The following is a 26,123-nucleotide window of genomic DNA, read 5'->3' on the forward strand; positions in this document are numbered from 1 at the left end:
TTGTCTTTAGTCTGACAGTGTTTGTTGTCTTTCAGCAGATAGTGGTCTGCAGGAGGTTTTAGATGAACATAAGATCAGTCTGAGGAGGAGATGTGAACGTGTGACTGAAGGAACTGATGGAACAGGAAGTAGAACCCTCCTCAACAGGATCTACACTGAGCTCTACATCACAGAGGGACAGAGTGAAGAGGTTAATACCCAACATGAGGTGAGGCAGCTGGAGACAGCTTCCAAGAAGAAGACCCTCCATGACACTCCAATCAGGTGCCAGGACATCTTTAAAGCCTTACCTGACCAACAGAGACTCATCAGAGTGGTTCTGACCAACGGCGTTGCTGGTGTTGGAAAAACCTTCTCAGTGCAGAAGTTCACTCTGGACTGGGCAGAGGGCTTGGAAAACCAAGATGTCAGTCTGCTGGTTCTGCTTTCGTTCAGGGAGCTGAACCTGATCAGAGATGAGCAGTACAGTCTTCTCACGCTGCTCCATGTTTTCCATCCAACATTACAGAAGGTCACAGCAGAGAAGCTGGCTGTCTGTAAAGTTCTGTTCATCTTTGACGGCCTGGATGAAAGCAGACTTTCACTGGATTTCAACAACTGGAAGGTTGTGTCTGACGTCACACAGAAGTCATCGGTCAACGAGCTGCTGACAAACCTCATCCAGGGGAATCTGCTTCCCTCGGCTCTGGTCTGGATAACTTCCAGACCTGCAGCGGCCAATCAGATCCCTCCTTCATGTGTTGACAGGGTAACAGAAGTACGAGGCTTCACTGACCCACAGAAGGAGGAGTACTTCAGGAGGAGATCCAGTGATGAAGAGCTGTCCAACAGAACCATCTCACACATCAAGACCTCCAGGAGCCTCCACATCATGTGTCAAATCCCAGTCTTCTGCTGGATCGCTGCTACAGTTCTGGAGCACATGTTGACTACAGAGCAGAGAGGAGAGCTGCCCAAGACCATGACTGACCTGTTCTCACACTTCCTGCTGGTTCAGACAAAGAGGAAGAAGAACAAGTACGATGAGGGACATGAGACGAGTCGACAGGAGCTGACGGAGGCTGACAGGGAAGTTCTTCTGAAGCTGGGGAGGCTGGCGTTTGAACAACTGGAGAAAGGAAACATCATGTTCTACCAAGAAGACCTGGAGCATTGTGGTCTTGATGTGACAGAGGCCTTGGTGTACTCAGGAGTTTGTACAGAGATCTTCAAAAGAGAGAGTGTGATCTTCCAGAAAACAGTCTACTGCTTTGTTCATCTGAGCGTTCAGGAGTTTCTGGCTGCAGTCTACATGTTCCACTGTTTCACCAACAGGAAGACACAGGTAATGAAGGATTTTGGATGGAATCAAGATGAGGAACATGATGAGAGTGACTTGTCATCCCCAGAAGATGAAAATGAAGATGATGATGATGATGATGATGATGATGATGGTCAATATTCTGATAGTGACAGTGACCCATCTCTGGATGTCTTCCTGAGGAGAGCCATTAAGAAATCTCTTCAAAGTAAAAATGGCCACCTGGACCTGTTTGTTCGCTTCCTTCATGGCCTCTCTCTGGAATCCAACCAGAGACTCTTAGGAGGTCTGCTGGGTCAGACGGAGAACAGTCCAGAAATCATCCAGAGAGCCATCAACAACCTGAAGGACATAAGAATGCACCGTATCTCTCCAGATAGGAACATCAACATCTTCCACTGTCTGATGGAGATGAACGACCACTCAGTCCATCAGGAGATCCAAGAGTTCCTGAAGTCAGAGAACAGATCAGAGAAGTTCCTCTCTGAGATCCACTGCTCAGCTCTGGCCTACATGCTGCAGATGTCAGAGGAGGTTCTGGATGAGCTGGACCTGGACAAGTACAATACGTCAGCGGCGGGACGACGGAGACTGATCCCAGCTGTGAGGAACTGCAGAAAGGCTCGGTGAGTCCAGACACGATCATTAACATCATCAATCAGTCAATTCAGTCAATTTCAGATACAAACAGTATCAAATTATTCTCATCACTCTTGGTTTTTCAGTTGGTTGTGAAGTCAATAAAATCAGTTTTATTCATAAACCTACTGTGTCGTTTTGAGTCTTTCTGGGTTCATCCCTCTCTCCTGAACACAATATCTCAGAAATGACTTCAGAGAATTTCTTGAAATTTGATACAAACTTGATTTACTTGGAGTCAGGATGAACTGACTAGATTTTGATGGACACAGGTCAAAGGTCAAGGTCACTGCAGTAGCACACATTTTTGGCCATAACTTCATTCACAAATAAAACTGCAACTGGACTGCTTGGTAGAGGCGTACAACTGGCTTCATTCTGACTTTCATTTTCTTCCTCTCAACTGCAAAACAAAGATTCCTATCCAAAGTATGCAGGACTGGGAGACAGTGATGAGAATTAGTGTGTCATGTCAAACACAATAAAATGACATGAGCTGAGCCACAGATGTGAAGAGTAGCTGTTGATCATGTTGTCATCATATTCATTGAGTGTATTTTAATTACATTTTCAAGTTGATTTTATTCTAACATATTTTATATTTTGTCTAATCACAGATTCAATAACTGTGGACTCTTAGAGATTCACTGTGAAGTTGTGGCCTCAGCTCTGAAGTCCAACCCCTCCCATCTGACAGAACTGGACCTGAGTGACAACTGGTTCCTAGAGGATTCAGGAGTAAAGATACTGTCCTGTGGACTGGAGAGTCCAAACTGTAGACTGGAGACTCTTAGGTCAGTTAACTGACTGGATTTTTTTTGTATACATTCAATTAAAATCTTTGAAATTTCAGTTTCTCATTGGTTCAAACATTTTTGTGGCTTCTGTGTGAAGATCTTTTTAAAATCAGCTCTACAAAAAAATAGGTCTTCTGTCTGCTCAGCCTGAGTTTGTATAGATGGAGCCTGTGGTGGAGCTGCAGAGTTTAAGAGCTGAAGTCACTACATCTTTATTGAAGCAGCAGCATGTTGTCATTAATATTAATGAGAGCTGTTTTTCTCTTGACTGTTTTTAAGCTGCATCCTGTTGGGTTCTCGTGTTTGGAGTTTCCAGTTTCTAAACTTGTTCATTCTAAACCTTCAGCTCTGAACAGATGATGAAACACTGAATGGTTTCATGCAGGAATTTTGTCTCCTAAACACATCTTTTGTTCTCGATTCAGACTGAGGTACTGCAGGTTGACGTGGATCAGCTGTGCTCTTCTGATCTTAGCTCTGAAGTCCAACCCCTCCCATCTGAGAGAACTGGACTTGAGCTACAACGACCTGTATGATTCAGGAGTGAAGGAGCTGTGTGGTTTTCTGCAGAGTCCAGACTGTAGACTGGAGACTCTGGGGTCAGTTCACTTACTGTTTGAGATCTTATATCTTTAATGCACAAGTTAACCTAATTTATCATCTAAAGAGGAAAAGGAGCTCTCTGTTGTTTTGACATGTTTCACTCCATTAACTGAGATTCTTAGTCTTGTCCTGCTGAGCTGATCTGCAGACCAGGACCAAGACCTTTTATATCAGGACTGGATATTTATTTTTTTAGTCCAACGTGTCTGATGTGATATTGATCCTCTAGTTAAAGACTTGACTGAGGTCAATACCATGTTATGAATCTGTGTTGACAGGAATATTTTAGAGAAAAGCTCACTGATCAGGACATATTGTATTATCAATGATTTGATCTACATGTTTTATTCTTTGTTTAGATTGAGGTGCTGCTGGTTGTCAGCGATCAGTTGTGCTTCCCTGGTCTCAGCTCTGAAGTCCAACCCCTCCCATCTGAGAGAACTGGACCTGAGTAGAAATGAAAAGCTGCAGGATTCAGGAGTAAAGGAGCTGTGTGGTTTTCTGCAGAGTCCAGACTGTAGACTGGAGACTCTGAGGTCAGACTCCATATTTTATTTCTGTGCTGAGATGAATATGATATGAAAGTTGTGTTGACTCTAACCTGCAGACATCAGGCTCATATTATACTGATCCACACTGAGGATCTTAATGGTAAAATCTGTTTTCTTCTTCTGTGGTTTAACTCAGTGACTGTTTCTCTTCAAATTTCACCTCATTGATTTTTAAAATAACAACAAAGACACATTGAATCTGTCAGACAATAACAAATCTATAATCAGTAGCTGTTGGTTTCAAGGCTCTGTAATGTTTGTATGGACTGAAATATTCAGAATAACAAGTCCAGGTTAAGTATTTGAGCTCAGCTCAGCAGGTTTTTATGTCTGTTGTTCCATAAACCAGTTAATTTGATATATATTGTAAGTCACTACATCTTTATTGAAGCAGCAGCATGTTGTCATTAATATCAATGAGAGCTGTTTTTCTCTTTGTTTATTTGACTGTTTTTAACCTGCATCCTCTTGGGTTCAGGTGTTTGGAGTTTCCAGTTTCCAAACTTCTGTATTCTACCTTGTTCAACCACATTAAATGGTTTTAAGCAGGAACTTTCTCTCTTCTTTTATTGTTTATTCAGGTTGATGAACTGCAGTTTGTCAGAGATCAGCTGTTCTTCTCTGGTCTCAGCTCTGAAGTCCAACCCCTCCCATCTGAAAGGACTGGAGATGAGTCTCAACAAGCTGCAGGATTCAGGAGTGAAGGAGCTGTGTGGTTTTCTGCAGAGTCCAGACTGTAGACTGGAGACTCTGAGGTCAGTTCACTGTCTGTTACTGTTGGAGATCTTCTGTCTTTAATCCACAGCTGAACCTCATTTATCTTCACACAGAACTTGAATCCATTCATTTAGAATGAATGACATTTTAAATAGTGGTTGTTCTATATTGTCAGTTGTTCTGTTCTCAGACTGAGAATTATTCCTTCAGGTTCAGTTCATTTCAGTCAGTTGTCATGAATAATAAAGAAGCTGAAAGGACCAGGACCAAGACTTTTGTTATTGGATCAGGACTGGATATTTAAAGTTTGATCCATTTGATGGCTCTCTTGAGAGAAAAGCTCACTGATTAGGACATATCTGGTTAGAAATGATTTGATCTACATGTTTTATTCTTTATTCAGGTTGATGGACTGCAGTTTTTCAGGGATCAGCTGTTCTTCTCTGGCCTCAGCTCTGAGGTCCAACCCCTCCCATTTGAGAGAACTGGACCTGAGTAGAAATGAAAAGCTGCAGGATTCAGACATGAAGGAGCTGTGTGATCTTCTGGAGAGTCCAGACTGTAGACTGGAGACTCTGAGGTCAGTAAAGGATTGTAGTCGGTCCATGCTGCTCTCAGCAGTATTGTACTGACTCCTTCCAACAACAAGGTCAGGGCATCATGAATAGAAGCCTGTATGGGTGCAAATGGTCTGTCACAACAGCAGTGAGTGAGGCAAAGGGATATTTTAGTTTTATAGAAATCCAATGATACATTTCTGATCTTTATTCTTCCTGAATCTAGGATGGGTACCAGGGTGATATCATGGTACCCTGATTAAAAGTGAGACTGTAAATTTCTGTCCCACTGACCAGGCTTATTGATACAGGATCAGTTAATATTCAGCTATTATTTCTGTGATTCTCATTGTCAGGTTTAATAAAGCTGACTCAAACAAAACCTGATTATTTTCCACTTTGTAACTGTTTGGGTTGTGTTTGTCCCTACAGGGTCGACGGCAGGGAGATTAAAGCTTCCAAAGACAAAACCTGTGAGTACTGAAACAGTGTCTCCTGTTCATCAGTCTGTCTGCTTCATTTGCATCAGTTTGTTGGAGATACATATCAGTTTGGCTCAGCCCTGATGTCCATTCATTTTTCTGGAAAGCATCTGACACTTCAGATTGGGTTGGAGGGGGTGAGCTGGTTAGATCCACTGAAGGACTGAGGAGATCATGAGAGGCAGGGGTGTCGCTTGGTGGGGGTGATGTGTGAATGTAAACAGGTGAGCAGGACTGGTGGGAAAGCCTGAGGAAATCTAGTGGACAGGTGGAGAATGGCAGGTCTGGACAGTGTCTCAGAAATGCCTGTTCCTGGGGGTGAGAGAAGTTGTTTGAAATGCACTGCCGACCAAAGAAATGGTCAACAAATGTTTTTTGTTGAGGTCTTAAAAAGCTTTAGATTTGATTTCAAAAAGCTCCCAGATACCCTCTGTAAAGATATTCATACTGATCATTTTAGTCACTACAACTGAGTAAACACTCAGTCTTTATTATGGATTTCTGTCTAAAATAAATCTCATATGAAATCTGTCAGACAAACATCAAATAAGCCTGACTGAAGCCAGAACAAAACACTAATACCTAAAATGACTGAACTGCTGACCTGAAGGAAAATCACATGATCATTCTCCAGATGTGACTTTCTACAGTACAGCTGCTATGTATCAGAGTGTATAAACAACAACAACAACAACAACATTTGGCTGCAGTTGGTGAATTCCACTGAATAAGGCAGCTGCAAACAGCTAGCATATTATTATAGACTAAGTTGACTCAGTAGCAGGTATCTGGACACATCTGCTCAGGCTGATCCACAGCGAATAGAAAACCAGGAGAGTGAAAAAAAGTGATGACAAGAGGCTTTGAGCTGCTGCTGTTGGACTCACATCACTCTCATTATCTGACTCAGGTCTGATGAGGAAAGTAACAGTAATCACTGATTCCTGACTTCTCCTCCCTTCAGGTCACTCTGTCAAACTGGACCCAAACACAGCAGATGCAAAGCCAGATGTTTCTGAGGACGACACAAAGAAGCTGGATGTGTCTGAGAATGACATGAAAAAGCCAGATGTGTCTGAGAACGACATGAACCTGATGAAGGTGAGAGAAGAACCATTGAATCCTGATATTCTAGACAGATTTAAAAACACAACACACAGGAGAACACAAGATGGAGAAAGAAAAATGCATAAAGTATCTCTTTAGATCAGAAAACTAAACCATCCATTGTGAAAATATTTGCATTGTACGCTACAGGAGGAGTCGCTGAACAATTTGACAATTAATAAAGATCATTTTGTTTCCTTAGGACAGGCAGACACTGAGAAGATTCAGCCCAATTTGTGCCCTTAATTTGTCATCTTGAATAATTTTAGAATCTGGATAAATTTCTATGAGATTGATTCTTGATTGATGTTTAGTTTGAGGTCACGGTGCCTGATCAATCACCTTAACGACCAATAATGTTTGCTTCACTGAACCCAAGTTGGTTATTTCAAGTACGGTAACTGATGTTGTTCCTTTCTGAATCCCAGCCTCCATCAAGCTTCACACCTGAGCTGCAAACTGAATCTGCACGAGTCTCATACAGGTAATCACAAATGAATGAAATCACTTAACACTTCTGTAGGCAGTAAGCTCCTCCTTCCTCCTTTCCTCAGTTCATTGTGGTCATTTTGCTGCCTGTGTCCTGCAGGTTCAGGTGTCCTGGTCCAGGTGGGTTCCAGTGTACTTCAACTGGACTGGTGTTTGTTGTGGATAAGGAGGCGGAGCTGCTCTACAGGACCGTCCAATGGGACAACAGCCTCCTCCAAACAGCTGGCAAGACACCTGCTGGGCCACTGTTCAATATCCAGTGTCCTGAGGCTGCTGTCTGTGAGCTCCACCTCCCACACTGTGAAACTAAGGATGGTGAGCAAATGATTGTGCTATGCCTAGCATGTAATCCATCTCTGATAGGCCCAGAAAAAAGTAGAAGAAGCATTGGAGCACATTCATTTCCCATGGTTTTCCAATGGTTGTATGCAAACTATTCCAGCTTTCCAAGTCCAATTTAAGTTTGTCAGTTAAGGTTGGAAAATTATTTTCACATAGGTCTGATAACTGTTGGGCAATATTCACATCTGAATACTTGAACTTCCCTTTGGAGATTTTAAAGGAAAGTGTTTATCAGAGACTTTCTGTCTTGCAGTGAAACAGATGTTGAATGTCTCTGTGTTCTCACAGCTCTGATCCATGAAGGCCTGCTGTTGGTCATCCACGTCACTGAGGATGGAATGAGCTTCCTCAACCCGCTGGAGATCACAGACACTCATGTGATCGTCAAAGTCCCTCATCTCTCCTCCTTCGGCCTCGTCTGGGTTTCAGAGATGTTGGGGAGGTTATGGAACTACATGAAACCAGTTAGCGGCCATGTTTTCTTGTTCCTCCGACCACCAAACCCCAAAACACAGAAGCAAAACCTCAATGTGTTTCTCCTGCCGAGCAACGTCCCCCTGCAAGAGGTAAAGACTGATGAAATGTTACAGCTTCACATTCAGTCCAGACTCATCAGTATCTACTTGACCAGGTGGAATTTCTTTATCATTTTATTGGTGAAACTGGACTGTGTAGATGTCTCACAGCTGACACAGATACAATGGATGATACAATTAACATTTTCTGATCATTCTTCAGGTGAGGACAAAACAGCAAAATTCTCTGTTCATCGAGGTGCCTTCCTATTGCAGACTCATCATAAATCACAGTTACACTGTTCACTGTGTGAAGGCCCATAAAGTACAGCCTAAGGTGAATAATTCAAATAAAAGGTTTTGTAACATGCCGACAGGATTCATCAAACTTCCCTTGGTTACGTTCAGTTGACTTTGGATACCATAAAGATTCTGACACTGGTGTTACTGGTTTTCAGAAAATAGAGTTTGACCTGGATGTTGGACCAAATTACCTCCCAACGTTTCAGATCCGCCTGCCGACAAACATAGAGGAAGCGACCGTCACAGTCCGAGACCAAACAGATACAGATGTCTGGGAGAGTGAAGTTGACGTGTCTGGTAAAGACTTGATCCACCTGCATTTTATTCTACAGTCAAGAAACCAGTTTTAATGGGTCTTACTGGGCACAGAGCTCCAGCACCAGAGTTTCAGTGTAGAAAATAATTATTATTTCTCACACCTCCCTCCATCAAGTCCCAAATCAACCAATAGTCAACCTCCAGGGGTGACACGTCAGAACTGTATCATGGCTTCATGCAAACCCTGATCCTGTTTACTACTGGCAGTAACATGCAGTTAGTTTAGTGAAGGAAGCACTTTCCTACAGCTGCCAACCACATTTCATCTCCATCACTCAAGAGAAGCATGACCAGGTTTTGACCTTTTAGATAGTCCTCCAGGTCCTTTCCCACTGTAACTGTGACAGTCATTTCTCCTGTATATATTTATGTGTGGTCACTGAACACAAGAATTTGTCTTGTTCATTTTCCAGGTCAGGCAGACATGAGTGTCCCAGCAGCAGCAGGGACTCTGAGCGTCCCAGCAGCAGCAGGGACTCTGAGTGTCCCAGCAGCAGCAGCAGGGACTCTGAGCGTCCCAGCAGCAGCAGGGATTCTGAGCGTCCCAGCAGAAAAGATGCTGAAGTCTGTTCGGACTCAGTTTATCAGCAGAGTTTCTGAACCTGTTCTACAGAAGCTGCTGGATAAACTCCTGGAGCGTGGGGTGATAACTGATGATGAGATGGATTTATCAGGAACAGCGAGCAGGGCAGACAAAGCTCGAGTGGTGATGGACACGGTGCGAAGAAAAGGATCAGAGGCCAGTTTAGCTCTGATCTCTGCTCTCTGTGAGGAGGATCGATGCCTTTCAGCAGAGCTGAACTTAACGTGAAGCAGGAGCAGAGTATCAGACTGTTTCTGTCTGACACCAACACATCTGTAATTCTTCAGTTTATCCGTTTAACTTTTTCTCTGTTTTTTATGAGTGAATCAGGGTAACTGGACTGTGCTGTTTCACATGATAAATTCAGTATAATGTATATTTCCACAGCTCTGGTTACATCAGTGTTATGTCAGAGACAAGGTTTAATGTAGAGGTGAACCCTGTGTTCTCTCTGCTGGAAATGGAAATCTATCCTGCTGTGATCCATTGAAGACTTGTATATTGAGCCAAATGTACGTGTACAGTTACTTAATGTGTTTGCTACTGGAGCTTTAATTACATTTTTTTTGTCTCAAATCATCTGTGTTGTATGATCTGTGTTTCCTGTTTCCAGTTAAACATAAACTGAGAAAACATCACAGAATTTAAGATGATGATGACTACAGGTTTTAATCCAGTCAGCATCAAATAATCTCAACATACGACGACATTGACACTGAGAGCAGCTGCAGGAAGAAATATTCTACAAAACCTCTGACCAGCATCATCCAGCTGCTCAGGAGAAAACCTGAAGGCCTTCATTTATACTGATCTGAGGACAGTCAGCACTGAACAAAAGTGATGCATTCATGTACTGAATGATGGTGTAGCCTTTGTAGCAGTTGGACACTAGGATCCATGCACATCACCTCCACTTCCTATTGTAATGACTGATGTCTATTTTGAGATGTTGTTGAAAAGTGCTCAGTAGATGTGTTAACTGAAATAATTGTCCCCTATCCTGATGAAGATGCCTATGGTGTGTGCATTAGTGCATGAGCATACGATAGACTAAGGGTCGCAGTTTGAAAAGGTTTGAAAACATTGTCATTCTATATTTGTTTGTGCAACATACAAAGTATGTTATGTAAAATAGCATTAAATGGAAATACTCAGGGAAAGTACAAGTACCTCAAATGTGTACTATAAAGGAGATACACTCAGGATCAAGTTATTTCAGACTGAAATAAAAACAACGCTCAAGAGGAGAAATGAATCATCTAATCATCAACATTTCATCTTCATCAGGTTGAGTTCATGAGACCAACATCTGAGTTTTCTATTCAATACATGACAATAGAAAAATATTAGGTAGGCCTACATAGCGGATTAGAATATTCCACTCACCATCACTGCTGTTAATGTCACTGCTAAATGTTCTCATTATGCTGTAAATCTTGTCTGTAATACCGTAAAAGCTGTAACGTCTCTTTTCCCTCTGGGCTTTATTTTCATCAGGTTTTCTTTTTGTAGCTCGGGCGCCATCTTGTGGAGTCAGTGCAGACTACAGTTTCCAGTCTCCTGTTGTCTGTCCCGGTGGTAGGCCTGTGTGGAAATAAAATACGGCAAGAAGTCTGTTTTTGAAGGTAGAAACGTGTTTTGTGTGTTTTTGTGATAAAATGATTTTTAGACACCACTGTAAATGATTTGCGATTTAATTAACCCTGTGTATTTTGTTAAAGGGTCATTAGTTGAGCAAGTAATGATGACATAACCTAGCTTGATATTTCGGTGACTCCCGTCGTTAGCTAGGCGATAACTTCCTCTCTTTTTTTTATCATATTTTGGAGCTTGGTGCCACCGGAGCTGGCTGCTACAGACCAACTGTTGTAACCAGTGTCAGTTATTCCACCTTTTAAATCTGTAGCCAGTTTGTTGTTTGTCCATTGCAGTGTTATTGTGTGAAGCTGCCGCTGAATGTTGCTTTGTATCAGTTGTGGACAACATTTAGATGCTGCTTATTTGTGTTCAGATCCACAGCAGTGTCACAGTTTGTGATGACCTGTGACAGAAATTGTTACCTTCATTCTAACTTGCCTCTGGTGACCTGTAGCTGGAAATTAAGAAACGTTGTTCTACATGTCTTTGTTGTTGGTTTATGGTTGTGTCTCTTTGCAGTAGTTTCCCTTCTGTTTGTCTCTGTAGTTGTTCTGTCTCTTTGTGGTCGTTGTGTCTTTCAGAAGTTCCGTTGTGTCTATCTGTGGTCATTTTCAAGTCGTTATATGCATATCTTTTTTGTTGTTTTGACACTTCTTGTTTTCTGTGTCTGTGGTTGCTTTGAATCTGTCTGTAGTCTATTTGAAGCCATTTTGCATGTATTTGTTCTCGTTTAGTGGTCATTGTGCATTTATTTGTGGTTGTTTTCAGAAGTACTTTGGGGTGTCGTTGCAGTCATTCAGTGGCCTTTTCAACAGTCATTTCAGACAGGCTCTGGACAATAGGCTTTCTCACCACAGTCAGTCAATTCAGTAATAATCCGTTACTTTGCATTTCTCTTACCTTCTTTAAAGATTTAAGGTGACCTCTCTCTCTCTCTCTCTCTCTCTCTCTCTCCCTCCCCCTCTCTCTCTCCCCCCCCCCCCCGCCCCCCCCCCCCCCTCTCTCTCTCTCCCTCCCTCTCTCTCTCTCTCCCTCCCTCTCTCCACTCAATATGGATTCATATCCCATGTTACATGTTATTAACTCAGTATCTTCTCTTTCCTGTAGTATTGTGCTCTCCCGTCTCTCTCTCCTCTTCTGTCTCTTTCTGCAGGTATTTCTTCCTCTGGAGCTGTAGAGTCTGATCTGTGATGACAAGTCTCCTGCTGCTCCTACAACTCCACTCAACACCTGCTGCTAGAATCAGAAATTACTTATACTGCTATTAGTTGTATTGCTATGTTAGCAGTTAATACTTTAATTATCACTACTATCATTACTACTGCTGTACTGCTGTATTACTGGTATCACCTTACGTTTTATATGGAACCCATGTTATGCTATGTTCTTCTTTTGCTATTCTCTACCCCCCCGGTTCTGCTCGAGGTTTCTGCCTCTTAAAGGAAGTTTTTCCTTGCCACTGTCGCCTAGTGCTGCTCATGGTGAGATTTGTTGGGTCTCTCTCTGTAAATACCTACTTTAAAGAGTACGGTCTAGACCTGCTCTATATGAAAAGTGCCTTGAGATGACTTTTGTTGTGATATGGCGCTATATAAATAAAACTGAATTGAATTTAATTGAATTGAACCTAGATATTTAGACAGAACCACATTAGACTAAAGGCAAAAATTTCTGACACAGGTCATCAGAATCTGGAAATTCAAGACAAAAAAAAAAAAAAAAAAAAAAAATATATATATATATATATATATATATATATATATAAAAAGTATTGTTAGGTACTTTGAATTGCTTTTATGTGTTTTAAAGAGTGAATGATTTTAACAACTACACTTTGAGATTTTGTGATGGTCACAGAATGTGGTGTATCTCTGGTTTATTATATGGACCTGTGTATCGAACATGAGTTGTTGCAGTCAGTCACATGATATGCACAAGCTTAATACCCAACACCTTCTAAGAAAAAAAGTTGTCTGTAAAGTTGTTGTCATTTATTTGACACAATGAGATTAGTAAACAGCCTTATTGTGACCATTTCAGATTGGAAAAAGCTTTTGTTGTTGAAACATTATTTTTATACTGTTTAGCACAAAACAATTTCAGTTACACTGATGACCTGAACAGAATAAATCAGCTATCAAAGAACTGTTCCAGAAAGCTAAGTTTCTTATTTCTCTCTCTTTTCAGTATTTTATCTGCACCATCATTTTCCTGACTTTCCTTTCCCTCCATCTTCAACATGGTGTTTAGAGAACTTCCAAACAGCACCAGGAGACCCTCCGTCCAGACTTCAGGTCAAGGTAGGACTGGACTAATTTAGCAGGAACAGCTTGTTTACTACACAGCTGTAGACTTCTGACTTGAACGAGCATTAATAATCAGCTCATTTGTGTTCTACTAGAATTTTGATCTATTCAAGGACATAAAAGTACATGTTGTTCAGTCTGTCTGTCAATGCCGTAACTCTACCTGGGCAGCCTGAATGATAATACCAGTAATTCGCAGAAATCTGTTGGTTTACTACATATTATGGATTGGGATTGGGTTTCAGACACGTGTTAGTTTTTCAGCTGTGGTCACTGCTCTCTGCTTTGTTGAAATGTCAGCTTGACACCAGGAGCTGTCCACAGTCTCACCTGTCAGCCTGTCAGGTGCCGGTGTAGTGGTTAATGAAAAAGACTTAAACCTGAGTATATCTTTTACCACTGGGTGACAGTATACCAAATTGTGAACACAATAGTGACATTATAGTTGTAGACATTAAGCTCATCTTTTAAACTTGATATGGTGAACATGTTGACAGTTGCATATTTATCTTATGTCCTTTTACCTCTTTGTTGCTGTTACTGTACTGATGGCAGTGAGTGATACAAAGGGTAAACATTTTGCCTGTAAAACCAAAACAATCAGCTTAAAGAATAGAAAATTCTCTGAATATCAAAATGTTTTCCATGGGTCTTTTGTATGGGACAGAATCATGTTGAGACAGTTTTGGAATATCCTAAAGGTTGCTTCAGGTCGCTTTATTATTAAAAGTGCAAACCTTTAAAGAGATCTTTGTTCCTGTTCAGAATGAATGAAAGATCTGGTCATTATTTTCTAACATACCATTTATTTCTAGTTATATTTCTCATGTTTGATTATTATTTATATGTATTCTTCTTTATTCTTACAGAATTATCACTTAATTTTCTATTGATTTATGTTGCATTTATTTCTGTGTATTAATATCTGTTGTGTTTTTGTGAGAATGAGAGTGTTGCTCTGTGTGCTTCAGTAAAAAAAAAAAAAAAAAACATACAGGTCAGAAGATGTGAATTTAAGTGTGAATGGTTGAATGTGTTTGACCTGTTTGACCTGACAAGGTGTACACTAACTCTCAGCCACTTTGAGCTGGGAACAGCAAACATTACTAGATCCTCAATCCTTGTGTTTTTAATTGATTTGTTTGTTATTTTTTCTTACTTTTATTGTGTTTCTTTTTACAAAAAGTAGTTTACATGAAAGGAATTCAGTCTCACCCAAAACAGCACACATTTTTGTGGAAGTAATTCTCCTGATGGTGTTCATTGTAATTTGAAAACTTGATGTTTTAAAAATAATGTTTTGACAAATTCCTGATATAAATGTGAACTGTTATGGTTCAGCTCATTTATAATGAATTCTAAACAGATGATAAAAAATTGCAAGTTATTCATCAAGCCTTTTTTAACCCTTTAATTTTAGAAAATTTGTGGTTTACTTAATTTTAAATGACAGGATTTGATACTTGATACTACCAATGCAAATGAGGCAACAGCAGTAAAAACTGTGATTGGTTAAATGCAGATAAAATATTAAAATCATCAGAGTGAACAAATAAATTCTCATTACAAAGTAAAAGAGAAGATCAGTGTGGATAACATGCAATCAAAGGTAACATTTCAACATTTTTTTGCAGAATACTTAATCAATTATTTTAAAAACTGCATTTGTTTTAGTTTTAGTGTTAAAACGTTTAAAATAATAAACATGTAACATAACATGTAACAGTAACTCAGTAACTACTAATGAATGATTTAAAATTCAACATGTTATGATGAGTTCAACTGCCAAATTAGTTACAGAAAGGTTCAGAAATGCAAATTAGGAAGAACATCAATAAAAGACTCATTATCCATCAGATCCCAGACTAGTAAACTATTTCCATCTGTTTTCCATTTGCTCATATTTATCTCATATTTTTGGGTCATAGTTTGTCCGTGATCTAGTTTAAAACATTGCAGTTTTGTTGCTTCTTTAGTAATTTTTGTCCACTCTCCTGACTGGCCCAGAAACCTTCTAAAAATATCACACCCCATCTTAAATATTATTTAATTCAGATTTCTTCTACAAGATTACTGCTAATAAAACCAAGTGCTCAGCATTATCCTTACAAACACTATTTCCAAAAAAGAGAATGAATGTAAATGATTAAATCAAAATTGTTTAAGCATCTTTAAGCAACTTATCCTTAGTCCCAGCCCCAGTTGTTCTATCCTGTTCATTACTGTGAGTTATTTTTCTGGTACTCAGTACAGCTTACTTGACAGTACTGTAAAACAAAATCTAAAATTAAGTTATAAAATTTTCAATTAAGCAAATTCATGCAACTTATGAACTATTTAGAAAAAAAACAGAAAAAAAAAATCTCTATATAAATCCTCCCCTACACCTCATTGATCTATCAAGCCACAGCATTTCATCTGATTTCTAAATACATATTGACTTTCTAGCTGAGACTTAGATGAGACTTAGCTCAGCCCAGAGACTGGAAACAGGTGTACACAGCCTGGCTCTGTCCACAGGGAACAACATCTGCTGACCAGCATCTCTGAAACTCACTAATTAATAGACCACCAAGCCACCCCAATAACAAGTCTGAAAAAGTACAAAGTTTTGTATGCATACAGAAAATTCCCAACAAAGCAATTAAAGACCACTGTCAAAGGTCTGTATTACTGACAGAAAAGTGAACCCTGAAGTATTAACCCTGTATCTTAGTGGACAGTGAATAACACAGTTTCAGCAGAGGGAAACATCATCAGCAGATGGTACATTTCTCTTTGTATTTCTTCTTCAGATTATTTATTTCTTGTTGTTGTTTTTTCTTCAGGTCCTCCAGTTCTTTGAGTCGTTTTTCTTTGTCCTTCATTTTGTCTTGCAGTTTTCTTTTGTCCACCATTTCATCTTGTAGTTCTTTTTCTTTTCTCCCAATTTTTTCTTTCAGTTCTTTTTCATTGTAACTGGAGAGATTCTCCAACAGTTTATACTCTTTGCTGTGTTTGTCTTCTGTCTGTTGCTTGTCTTTCTCATGCTGTTGCTTCAGGGCCTTGAGTTCTTCATCATGTTTTTCCATAAGAGCTTCAAAGTCTTTGGTGTATTTTTCTTTGAACTCATTGAATTCTTCAGCTTGTTTTCTGGCCTCCTCTTCATATTTCTGCTTCATGCCCTCCATTTCTTTCTTATAGTTTTCCTCTAACTCTTTTCTCTCCTTCTCCTCCTGTTCTTTTCTGATTCGATCTTCTTCTTTTCTTTTGTTTTCATACTTTTCTCTTTCCTGTTCATATTCTTCTTGGAGATTTTTAAGTTTTGTTTTCTCCATCATTCGGCTTTGTCGAGCATCACGGTATCGTTCTTCCCACCATACTTTTCTTTCTTTTTCCCAGGTCTCTCGTTCTCTTCTCATCTCTTCTCTGCTCTGCACCAACTTTTTATCAATGGTTTCCTTTTCTTTGGATTCTGATTTTATTTTTTTCTCCAAAGCTTCTAGTTTTTCTTCCCACTCCTGTCTTTGAATTTCTTCCTGCTCTTTCCTCCTCCTGTCTTCTTCTTCTCTCCTCTCCTGTTCTTTCTTTCTCTCCTCTCGCTCCTTGTTGATGTTTTCTTCTTTCTCCATGAGTTGTTTTTCTCTCAGTTTTCTCTCTTGTTCAATTTCTGCTCTCTGTTCTTCCATTCTTCTTTTCATTGCTTGCATTTCCTCTTCATGTTTTCTCTCTAGTTCCTCCCTCTCTCTCTTCATCTCTTCTTCCTTCTCCTTCAGGATTCTCTCCACTTCTTTCTGTATTGCTGCTTCAGCCTCTTGCAGCATCTCATTAGTGTAGCAGCTGCCTCCATTTTCCTTCACCATGGTGTTGATCTTGTTGATCAGTTCACTGACTTGTGTGGGATTTTTTTTATCACGGTTGTTAAACACATGGTATCTTCCTCCACAGTCAGAGATCAGCTTCTTAAAGGAATCATCACATTTCTCTTCAATGTATTCTGTAATAGAGAGCTCATCCTCCTCCAGTGAATCGCCTCCAGTTAAAAGAACAATGGTGAACTTTTCAGAATTCTTCCCAAATCCCTTCTTGATTAAATTTAATGTCTCCTTCTCCTCTGGTGTGAATCGTCCAATCTGTAACACCAACAGGAAGACATGTGGTCCTGGAGCCAGAAGACTGACACATTTCACCATCTCCTCATTAACCTCTTCATGAGACAAACTATTATCGAACAGACCAGGAGTGTCGACCACAACAACAGGACGACCGTCGACTTCACTCTCTGCTTTCTGACAGCGTTTGGTGACTGATTTCTGGCTTGATTCAGATTTAAACACCTTTCTTCCCAGAATGGTGTTTCCTGAAGAGCTCTTTCCACTGCCAGTCTTCCCTATCAGCACAATCCTGAGACTCTCTGGACTCTGTTTCTCTTCTTCACCTGCAACATCAGAGGAAGTGAAGTTACTTGACAGATGCTTAAGTATTCAATAGTCCAAAATAAAGACAAAGGACACCAAAGTGTACTTACAAGTGGCCATGCCTTTTGTTTCCAGGTCCATAATCTTAACATGTAACATGCTGATCTTTTCCATTTGGCTGTACACAAGAGTTTCAGTTGTATAGCATAGTGGTTTGTCTTTGTAAGGTCTCATCTTTTCAACAGTATCCAACAGCTCTGGGATCTGCTGTTTGTCCTTGATGTTGAGAACAACAGATCTTCCTCCACAGCTCTGACAGAGCTCCTGGATGTATCTGCTTCTCTTTACAAAGTTAACAACAGCTGGATCTGTAGGATCTGACTCCACAGTGAACAGAATCATGGTGAAGTCATTGACGGGAGAGCTGAATGTGTTCTGGATGGTCTCTAACTCTTTCTTGTCCTTGTCAGTGGGAGGACCCACAGGTAGGACCAGGATGAAGGCATGGACGCCCTCAGGATCACAGAGGGAGATACACCTGAGTGATTCCTCCATCACTGCCTCCTGAGGTTTTCCATACAAGGCAGGCAGCTCCACCAGGGAAACCCAACGTCCACACACCTCTCCCTGATGTTTAACACACTCTGATGAGGTGGAGACTGAATGAAGCTCTGTCTGACCTAAAATGGCCTTGGCTGCTGAAGTCTTCTCTGCTCCTCTCCTCCCACACAGAACCAGGTTTAAAGATGGTTTGATGTGTTCACATGCAGGCAAGAGGGTCTCATAGTTTTTCTTTGTGTCTTCAATCTTCTCCATCAAAGATCTATGGTCATCTTCAGGCATCCAGTAGTGCCTTCCTTCACAGTCTTTAAGGAGGTCATTAAGAGGAAAACTCATTTCAATCCCCTCATGTGTTATGACGACCATTGAGTATCTAAAAGCATCTTGACCAAACAAACTCAGGATGAACTTCAGTGTTTTTCTGTTCCTCTCAGTGAACTCAGAAGGTTTCACAAACAGCAGCAGAACATTTGGTCCAGGAGAACAAAGACTCACACAGTTATTGACCTCTCTTCTCATGGTCTCCTCAGACAGACTGAACATGTCTGGAGTTTTCACGACTGTTAATGGTTTTCCTTTCCACTCTCCACAGGAGGCCACACACTTTGGAGAATGTGTCCGCTCATGAAAAATTTGGTCCCTGATGATGAAGTTACCAAGTTTTGTCTTTTTGTTCTCACTTTTCCCCAGCAGCACAATCCTGAATGCAGATGCTGTAACAGAACACACAAAAATACATTTTTACTGAAAGTTACCTGGTTTTAAGGTACACTATCTCAGTCTTCTCTAAATTCTGTTCATATGCAGCTATTTTATGCAAGAAATTACACTTAAGGAAAGACGTAATGATGAGCAGAATCATTAACGTGAAATTATTATATATAAACTATAGAACAAAACAAGTCAAAACTGAGGAGGCTGTGTTATTCAGTTTTTTTTTTTTTTACCTTGTTCATGCAGTTAGCCATAATTGAAAATCTCAGGTGCAATTACTTTAGTTTTAGTTTCGTTTATTAGTTTATTGTTTTATTGTCATGTACAGGTAACAATGAAACATCATTACCTGTAATGAAATTCTTGAACTCAGAGCCCCCTCAAATACACTACAGATTCCACTAACGAATCTGGTTACACTGAGATGATTTTACATACTGTGAGACAAAGGATTTTTCCCCAAGAGTGAGAGCTGTGGAGTCGTTTCTTTAATCACATGCAGCCCTGTCAGAAGATGACATCAAAATTGTTAATTTAATAATCACAGATTTGTGAGAGCAAAGTTCTCATTTCCTTGTAAGAATCGTTTCACTTACCAGCAGCTTTAACGGCATCTGAGATAGGAGTCTGTGTTTCCTTTTGTGTTGGCCTTTGATGATCAACTGGTAAAGTAGGAGTTGTGTCCTCATATCTCTCATGGCAAACATGTCCTCCATTGTTCTCTTTTACAATTTGACCCAACCGTGTTAACAGCTCTGCATGTCTCAGGTTCTTCTGCTTCAGGTATCTGTATCTACATGTTCTGATCATGTCTTTTAATGGTGGATGTTCCATGTATTTTTCCATCCAACCTGTCCTCTCCTCTCTGGGTGTTGATATCAGAACCAGTGAATGATCAAATGATTGATCACTGAAGAGTTGAAGGACTCTGCAGAGCCTCTTCTTCTGTTCCTCAGTGAAGTCTTCAGGTTGTAGAACCAGCAGGAACACATGAGGTCCAGGAGCAGATTGTTTCTCACAGTCTTTTAGAAATTGTGTCAGTTTTTCCATACAGATGTTAGGAAGCAGGACATCTGGGGTGTTGATAACAACAATTTTTTTCTCCTCCAACGGTCCACCAATTCTCACACAGCAGTCTGGTGCTTTGTTGAAGATAGTCTGTCTCAGTATGAAGTCCCCCACTGAACTCCTCTGAGACCAGCTGTTCCCCAGCAGAACAACCCTCAGCTCATACACTGAGAAGAAAACAAAAGTTGACAAAGGTCAACCACATGTACATTTAATTCAAGAGGATGAACTCAAATCAGAGAGGAACTTGCAGTTTATTTAACTGTTAGAGATAATCTGTTAACCGTCAGGTAGTTGCAAATTCACCGGTGATCTGAAAATTTGAAAAATATAGAACATGTGACTTCAATGTTGGATAATAACACATTGTATGAGTGTTAATTTTGAAATGAAAATTTGAAATAAAACCAGTACCACATTGTGATATTGCATCTATGTATTAGAGGCAATGTTTGTCACGAACATAGGTCGGAAATGTATTTCCAGACATGAGGTAGGTCTTCTGGTTCTTAGGAACTGTAGATTCTCATATTAAAAGAGTGGCACACACTGAAAGTTTATTGAATACAGTATACTATACACAATTTTGGACTTTAGGCTTTAGATGTTTAGATTTTTCTCCATCAGTCCTATCAGGAGGTGTCTTGATTGGTTGCAGATTTTTTCTGCAGCAGGACAACAAGCTGAAACACACAGCCAGAGACATATCATATCTCAAAACCTATCTTCTATCTTCAGAGATGAGAGGAACAAGAAGACCTGCAGCAGATGGTCTAACACCACAGAGTCCTGACCTTAACATTATGGAGTCAGTCAGGGATTACATGAAGAGACAGAAGAAAATGAAACAGACTAAATCCACAGAGGAAGTTTGGTAGGCACTCCAAGATGCTGGAACAACCTACCTGACAAGGAAGGATGAATGCAGCCAAATACAGAGGTACTTGAAGAAAACCTGCTCTAGAGTACACACAACCTGAGACTGGGGCAACGGTTCGCCTTTCAGCACAATAATGATCCAAAGCATGCAGCCACAAAAATGTTACAGTGGCTATGAGACAAGAGTGTCTTGAGTGGCCCAGCCAAAACCCACACTTAAACCCCAAAGAACATCTGTGGGGAAATCTGAACATGGCAGTTCACAGATGCTTCCCTTTGATGGATCTATGAGAAGGAATGAGGTAAACTGTCTAAATCCAGGTGTGCAAAGCTTGTAGAGACCTACCCAAGAAGACTCAAAGCTGTAATTACTGCCAAAGGGGCTTCTACAAAGTCCTGAATTGAAGTTTTCAGTTTTTGATTTTGGATAAATTAGCAAAAGTGTATAAAAAGTTGGACCAGTCCCAGTTGGACCAGTCCCAGCCTGGTCAGCTGCGAACACGAACTGATGAAGCCTCTTGGATGAGAGGTGAAACGTCTTCTAGACTATAACTAAGTCCAGTTGCTTTCGATTAAACTTTTTCCTTGAGATACCTATGACCTGGATGAATGAGAATATTCACAGAATTGTATAAAAATGCATTCAGTGTCATATTATGTGTTATTGAGTACAGATTGAAAATTAGAATTACAAAATTCTAAATTTAAATTAAATCAACAAAACAATCAAATGTGTACACAAGTAGGTGGATATGCAGCCTCACCACCCCCCCACCCACACACACACACACACACACACACAAAATTTATCATGCCCTACACAGCCAACCAGCTTTGCAGTGGTGCCGTCAATTAGTCAACAAGTCTGTCGTTGAAATATCAAACACACATCTTATTCCTAAATTCTGCTTTCTGTAGTATTATTGTTCTCCTTGTTCTTTTGTTTTATTTTTAGAAGTGGTTTTAGGGGCTTGATGAATATGGACAGAGGTCCTATTGAACACCAGAGCAGTTCAAACTTAACTTACTGTCAGGTGGCAGATATTCACAGCTGCTGCTGTTCTTCAGGGGTTGCATATCTGTGAGTGTAAAGAGAGACAGAGGTACAAATTCATTCATAAAAACAAAATAGTTTCCATAAAGTCATCCAGTCTTAGGAATTGCACCCAACAATAATGAACCTACAGTAAGAGTCAAAAGTTTGGACACACCTTCATTCAGTGTTTTTTCTTAGTTTTTATTACTTTCTGCTTATAGTTTAATACTGAAGACATCGAAACCATGAAGAAACACATATGGACAAACCAGAATATGTTTTTTTATTTTTATTTTAGAGTCTTCAAAGTAGCCACCTTTTGCTTTGATGGCAGCTTTGCATACTTCTGGCATTCTCTCAATCAGATTCATGAGATAGTCAACTGGAAAGGTTTTCAATTAACAGGTGTGCCTTGTTAGGAGTTAATATGTGCCTTCTTAATGTGTTTTAGATCATCAGTTGTGTTGTGCAGAGGTAGGGGTGGTACACAGTTCTATACAGTGAACAGCCCTATTCAACTACTGTTTTAATCCATATTATGGCAAGAACCACTTAACTAAACAAAGACAAAGGACAGTCCATCATTAATTAAAGACATGAAGGTCAGCCAATCCAGAAAATGTCAACAATGCTGAATGTATCCTGTGCAGTCACACTATGATGAAACTGGCTCTGATGAGGACCACCCCAGGAAAGGAAGAGTTACCAAGAGTTACCTCTGCTGCAGAGGATAAGGTCATTAGAGTTACCAGCCTCAGAAACAAAAAATTAACAGCACTTGAGATTAGAGCCCATGTAAATGCTTCACAGAGTTCAAGTAGCAGACACATTTCAACATCGACTGTTCAGAGGAGACGATGACACTGATGACACTGTTGCTAATTTATTCAAAATTCAAGGCACAACCAGCGTTCTGCAGTGACATGCCATCCCATCTGGTTCTTACTAGGGGCATCATTTGTTTTTCAACAGGACAGTGACCCCAAACACACCTCCAGGCTACGTAAGAGCTGTTTGACCAAGAAACAGAGTGATGGAGTGCTGGGTCAGATGATCTGGCCTTCTCAATCACCTGACCTAAACCCAACTGAGATGTTTTGGAATGAATCGGACAGCAGAGTGAAGGCGAAGCAGCCAACAAGTGCTCAGCACCTCTGGTAACTCCTTCAAGATGGTTGGAAAACCATTCAGGGGTTTCATGAATTCATGAATCTGATTGAGAGAATGCCAAGAGTGTGAAAAGCTGCCATCAAAGCAAAAGGTGGCTACTTTGAGGAATCTAAAATATAAAACACATTCTGATTTGTTTACCATTTTTTTGTTAACTACATAATTCCATATGTTCCTTCATAGTTTTGATGTCTTCAATATTAATCTATAATGTAGAAAGTAATTAAAGAAAAAACATTGAATGAGAAGGTGTGCCCAAACTTTTGACTGGTACTGTATCTCTTAAATATTAGCCCAGCTATTATTTGAAATGAAATAAAAATAAGAATTTGATTCATAGTTTTATGTAATAAGTAATAGACCTGATTCCATTTACATTAACAAAGTCAATACAGTTGCGCCACTGTCAGTCTTCAGTTCTTGCTGTGCTACAAACTTCTGGACTCACCTGTTGCTGCAGCCGCCATAATGTCACACTGCCAGAAACATCAGAGACTAAATCAACTGGAGACTAACTGTTGTGTTCAATCTGAAAGAACAACAATGTAGAAAAAAAATATGTATACACACACAGGTTATAATTATAGACATATGAAGGTCCAACAAAATGGCTGCTAAACACCTTGGCTGCACCGTCTTTTGATATGGTTCATAATGGTTCATAAAAGACCCCAAATCAGCTTAGTTGGATGGGATCCCATTCCAATTCCAATCTGTTATATCGCCCCTGAAAACGTTTCAGTGTTAATTAAGGACGATGTGATTTTAAAGAACATGATGAATATTTGGTGGCAAGTCAGGAATCTAGAAGGAATCAAGAATTGTTTTTCTTTATTAACTCCTATTTATGAAAACCCTGACTCTCCACCTGGCCTTTGAGCTGATCTTGCCAAGTGAAACCATAAGGGCATCAAAGTAGTTGGAGACATGGTTCCGGAGGGTTTTGTCCTCACATTCCAATTGAAAGGAAAGTTTGGCATCACCAATGAGGATTTTTTGAAATTTTTACAGGTCCGTCATTTTATTCTGACTAAGCGCAAAGGACTCTCTGATTCTGTCTCTATAGAAGAGACAGTGAAGGTGAATAGGTAAAACAGAGTCTACTTTCTTACCTCAAGATGGACGAATCAGATATACTACACTACTACACGATGTATTTGGCTGAACCAAAGTGGAATAAAGGAATCTGTATTTATATTGTTTTGAATTTAGAGGCAAATCATAGGCCTCAAAATTAAGTTTGAACTCAATCTCTGTGGTTGATTTACACCAAAAACAGCTTTTTAGTGAACCAAACAGCTGCAGTGAGTGGCAAATATAATTGGAATCTAAGAAAACATTAACATCAGAATCAGAATTAGCTTTATTGTCATTATACAGAAGTACAATGAAACTGTGTATCATAACGTAAATGTTCTTTAAAAAGTCCAAAGAAATGTCTGTCTTTATCCAGTTAAGTATATGCATCACTGGGACATTTCTCAAATAACCGACTAATTGATGTAAATGCTTTTGGGAAATCTAAAATGCTGACAGTTTCATGGTATGGCTGTTGTGTATATAGGGTAATTTGTAGCCTTTACACATAGGTAATGTGAGGGAGCAGCTCTGGTGATATACTGTAAAGACTAAAGTCTACACTCTGCTGAAAACTGAACAATAGAAAGTCTCTGTGTAGTAGGGTGTGGTTGCCTGACACAGATAAATTGATAAATAAATAAATCCCTAAAATAAAATACCTAATAAATACAGAATGAATTCTGACACAGCTGAGCAGCAAAGATTGATTTGTTCATTTATTTTTTAATAATAATAATAAATATCGTAAGTTATCCTACTGCACTTCCTGGATCTGTTTCAGTACTGGAATCAAAAATTGTGGATTTTTAGTTGATAGAAATTTTGATAGTCGAAGATCCAGTCACTAAAATTTTCTGACAAAGAGAAAGAAAGAGAATGTGTTCAGATGAAACCCAGACTGAAACAGTCTGAGCTCTGAGCTCAGCATGAACACAGTTCACAGCAGATTCGTAGTTTGATCAGTTTCCGTGTTGAACAGCTGAACTCATTCAGCGCCTTTATCTGAAGTGAAGTCGGTGTTAGAGACCTGAGCTGACGCTCTGTGGAAACACTGAGTGACCACAGAGCTGTTTTCACATCACTTAGTCAACTTACTGTGATAATAACGACCTGTCAATCTGAACAGAACGCACTCACCTGACGATGATCAATAATCGATTTCCAGTCAGTTATTAATGATCCGATCAGCTGATCAGTCCGCGGCACAGACTCACACTCTTATTGTCTTATTAGATGTTATTTTACCGTCAGTTGTTCACTCAGCGGTTACACTTTGTATGACTGCGTCAGAAATCCTCCACACTAAAGAAAGTGAAACAAATGTTGTTGCCTACGTTGTCATAACGTCACACATCCGAGCCCACCGAACCTACAGAGTGTGAGTGGATGAGGGTGTTTTGCTCTGGCTGATCAGTGATTGGTTATCTCTTTCCACTGAAGCTAATCGGCGCCTCTGCCAGAATAAACCCAACTCAACTTCTAACAGCGTGCTAAATAAAGATTGTGGAATCTAAAATGAATCATATTGAAATTTAAGGTTTTTTTCTGATGGTACCAAACATTTACTATAACTGCATGTAATAACAGAAAGACAGCTGACTAAGAATGTGGGAGGGAACAGACGGGCAGGAGACGAATCCCAACCGTCAACATTTAATTCTGACCCGAGTCTGCCAAAAATTCACCAGGTTGAATACAGTATTAAAACCGATATTTTAAATCATCTCTGTTTAACTTTCAATATACAACAATACAAACATATTAGATATGTAGCAGATTAAAATATCCCACTCACCATCACCTCTGTTAGTGTCACTGCTATATATTACCATTATACTGTGAACTGTTTAAATCTTGTCTGTAATACAGTACAGGCTGTAACGTCTCTTTTCCCTCTGGGCTTTGTTTCCATCAGGTTTTCTTTTTGTAGCTCGGGCGCCATCTTGTGGAGTCAGTGCAGACTACAGTTTC

General features: G+C 39.9%; 3 protein-coding genes across 10 annotated transcripts in view; 2 read left to right on the top strand and 1 right to left on the bottom strand.

Moving 5' to 3' along the window:
* The window catches only part of LOC108875004 (protein NLRC3), a 41,293-nt gene extending 31,411 nt beyond the window's left edge, over window positions 1-9,882 (top strand). For 6 of the 8 annotated variants that reach the window (XM_051074829.1, XM_051074826.1, XM_051074828.1 and 3 more), the window contains 14 exons: window positions 36-1,926; window positions 2,557-2,733; window positions 3,162-3,335; window positions 3,699-3,875; window positions 4,472-4,645; window positions 5,011-5,187; window positions 5,597-5,637; window positions 6,611-6,747; window positions 7,182-7,237; window positions 7,343-7,557; window positions 7,873-8,150; window positions 8,323-8,436; window positions 8,558-8,699; window positions 9,134-9,882. In XM_051074829.1, the coding sequence (XP_050930786.1) occupies window positions 36-1,926; window positions 2,557-2,733; window positions 3,162-3,335; window positions 3,699-3,875; window positions 4,472-4,645; window positions 5,011-5,187; window positions 5,597-5,637; window positions 6,611-6,747; window positions 7,182-7,237; window positions 7,343-7,557; window positions 7,873-8,150; window positions 8,323-8,436; window positions 8,558-8,699; window positions 9,134-9,531 (4,151 nt within the window). In that variant the 3' untranslated portion in view covers window positions 9,532-9,882. The remainder of the gene's footprint in view (window positions 1-35; window positions 1,927-2,556; window positions 2,734-3,161; window positions 3,336-3,698; window positions 3,876-4,471; window positions 4,646-5,010; window positions 5,188-5,596; window positions 5,638-6,610; window positions 6,748-7,181; window positions 7,238-7,342; window positions 7,558-7,872; window positions 8,151-8,322; window positions 8,437-8,557; window positions 8,700-9,133) is intronic. The other 2 variants (XM_051074830.1, XM_051074831.1) reach the window with 2 other exon arrangements.
* Window positions 1-10,469, top strand: part of LOC108875104 (NACHT, LRR and PYD domains-containing protein 12) — a 34,019-nt gene extending 23,550 nt beyond the window's left edge. Inside the window, exon 19 of the transcript XR_007814385.1 lies at window positions 10,376-10,469. The gene's annotated coding sequence lies outside the window, so the exon portion shown is untranslated. The remainder of the gene's footprint in view (window positions 1-10,375) is intronic.
* Window positions 10,470-14,373: 3,904 nt separating this feature from the next.
* Window positions 14,374-25,506, bottom strand: LOC108875012 (uncharacterized). The gene is made up of 7 exons (XM_018663657.2): window positions 25,290-25,506; window positions 23,521-23,601; window positions 21,895-21,945; window positions 19,516-20,154; window positions 19,358-19,423; window positions 17,755-18,918; window positions 14,374-17,664 (listed from the first exon to the last, which is right to left on the bottom strand). The coding sequence occupies exons 2-7, from the start codon at window positions 23,537-23,539 to the stop codon at window positions 16,004-16,006; spliced, it is 3,600 nt and encodes a 1,199-aa protein (XP_018519173.1). The 5' UTR covers window positions 23,540-23,601; window positions 25,290-25,506; the 3' UTR covers window positions 14,374-16,003.
* Between the last annotated feature and the right edge of the window lie 617 nt (window positions 25,507-26,123).

The sequence above is a fragment of the Lates calcarifer genome, linkage group LG13, assembly GCF_001640805.2.
Source record: "Lates calcarifer isolate ASB-BC8 linkage group LG13, TLL_Latcal_v3, whole genome shotgun sequence".
NCBI lineage: Eukaryota > Metazoa > Chordata > Actinopteri > Centropomidae > Lates > Lates calcarifer.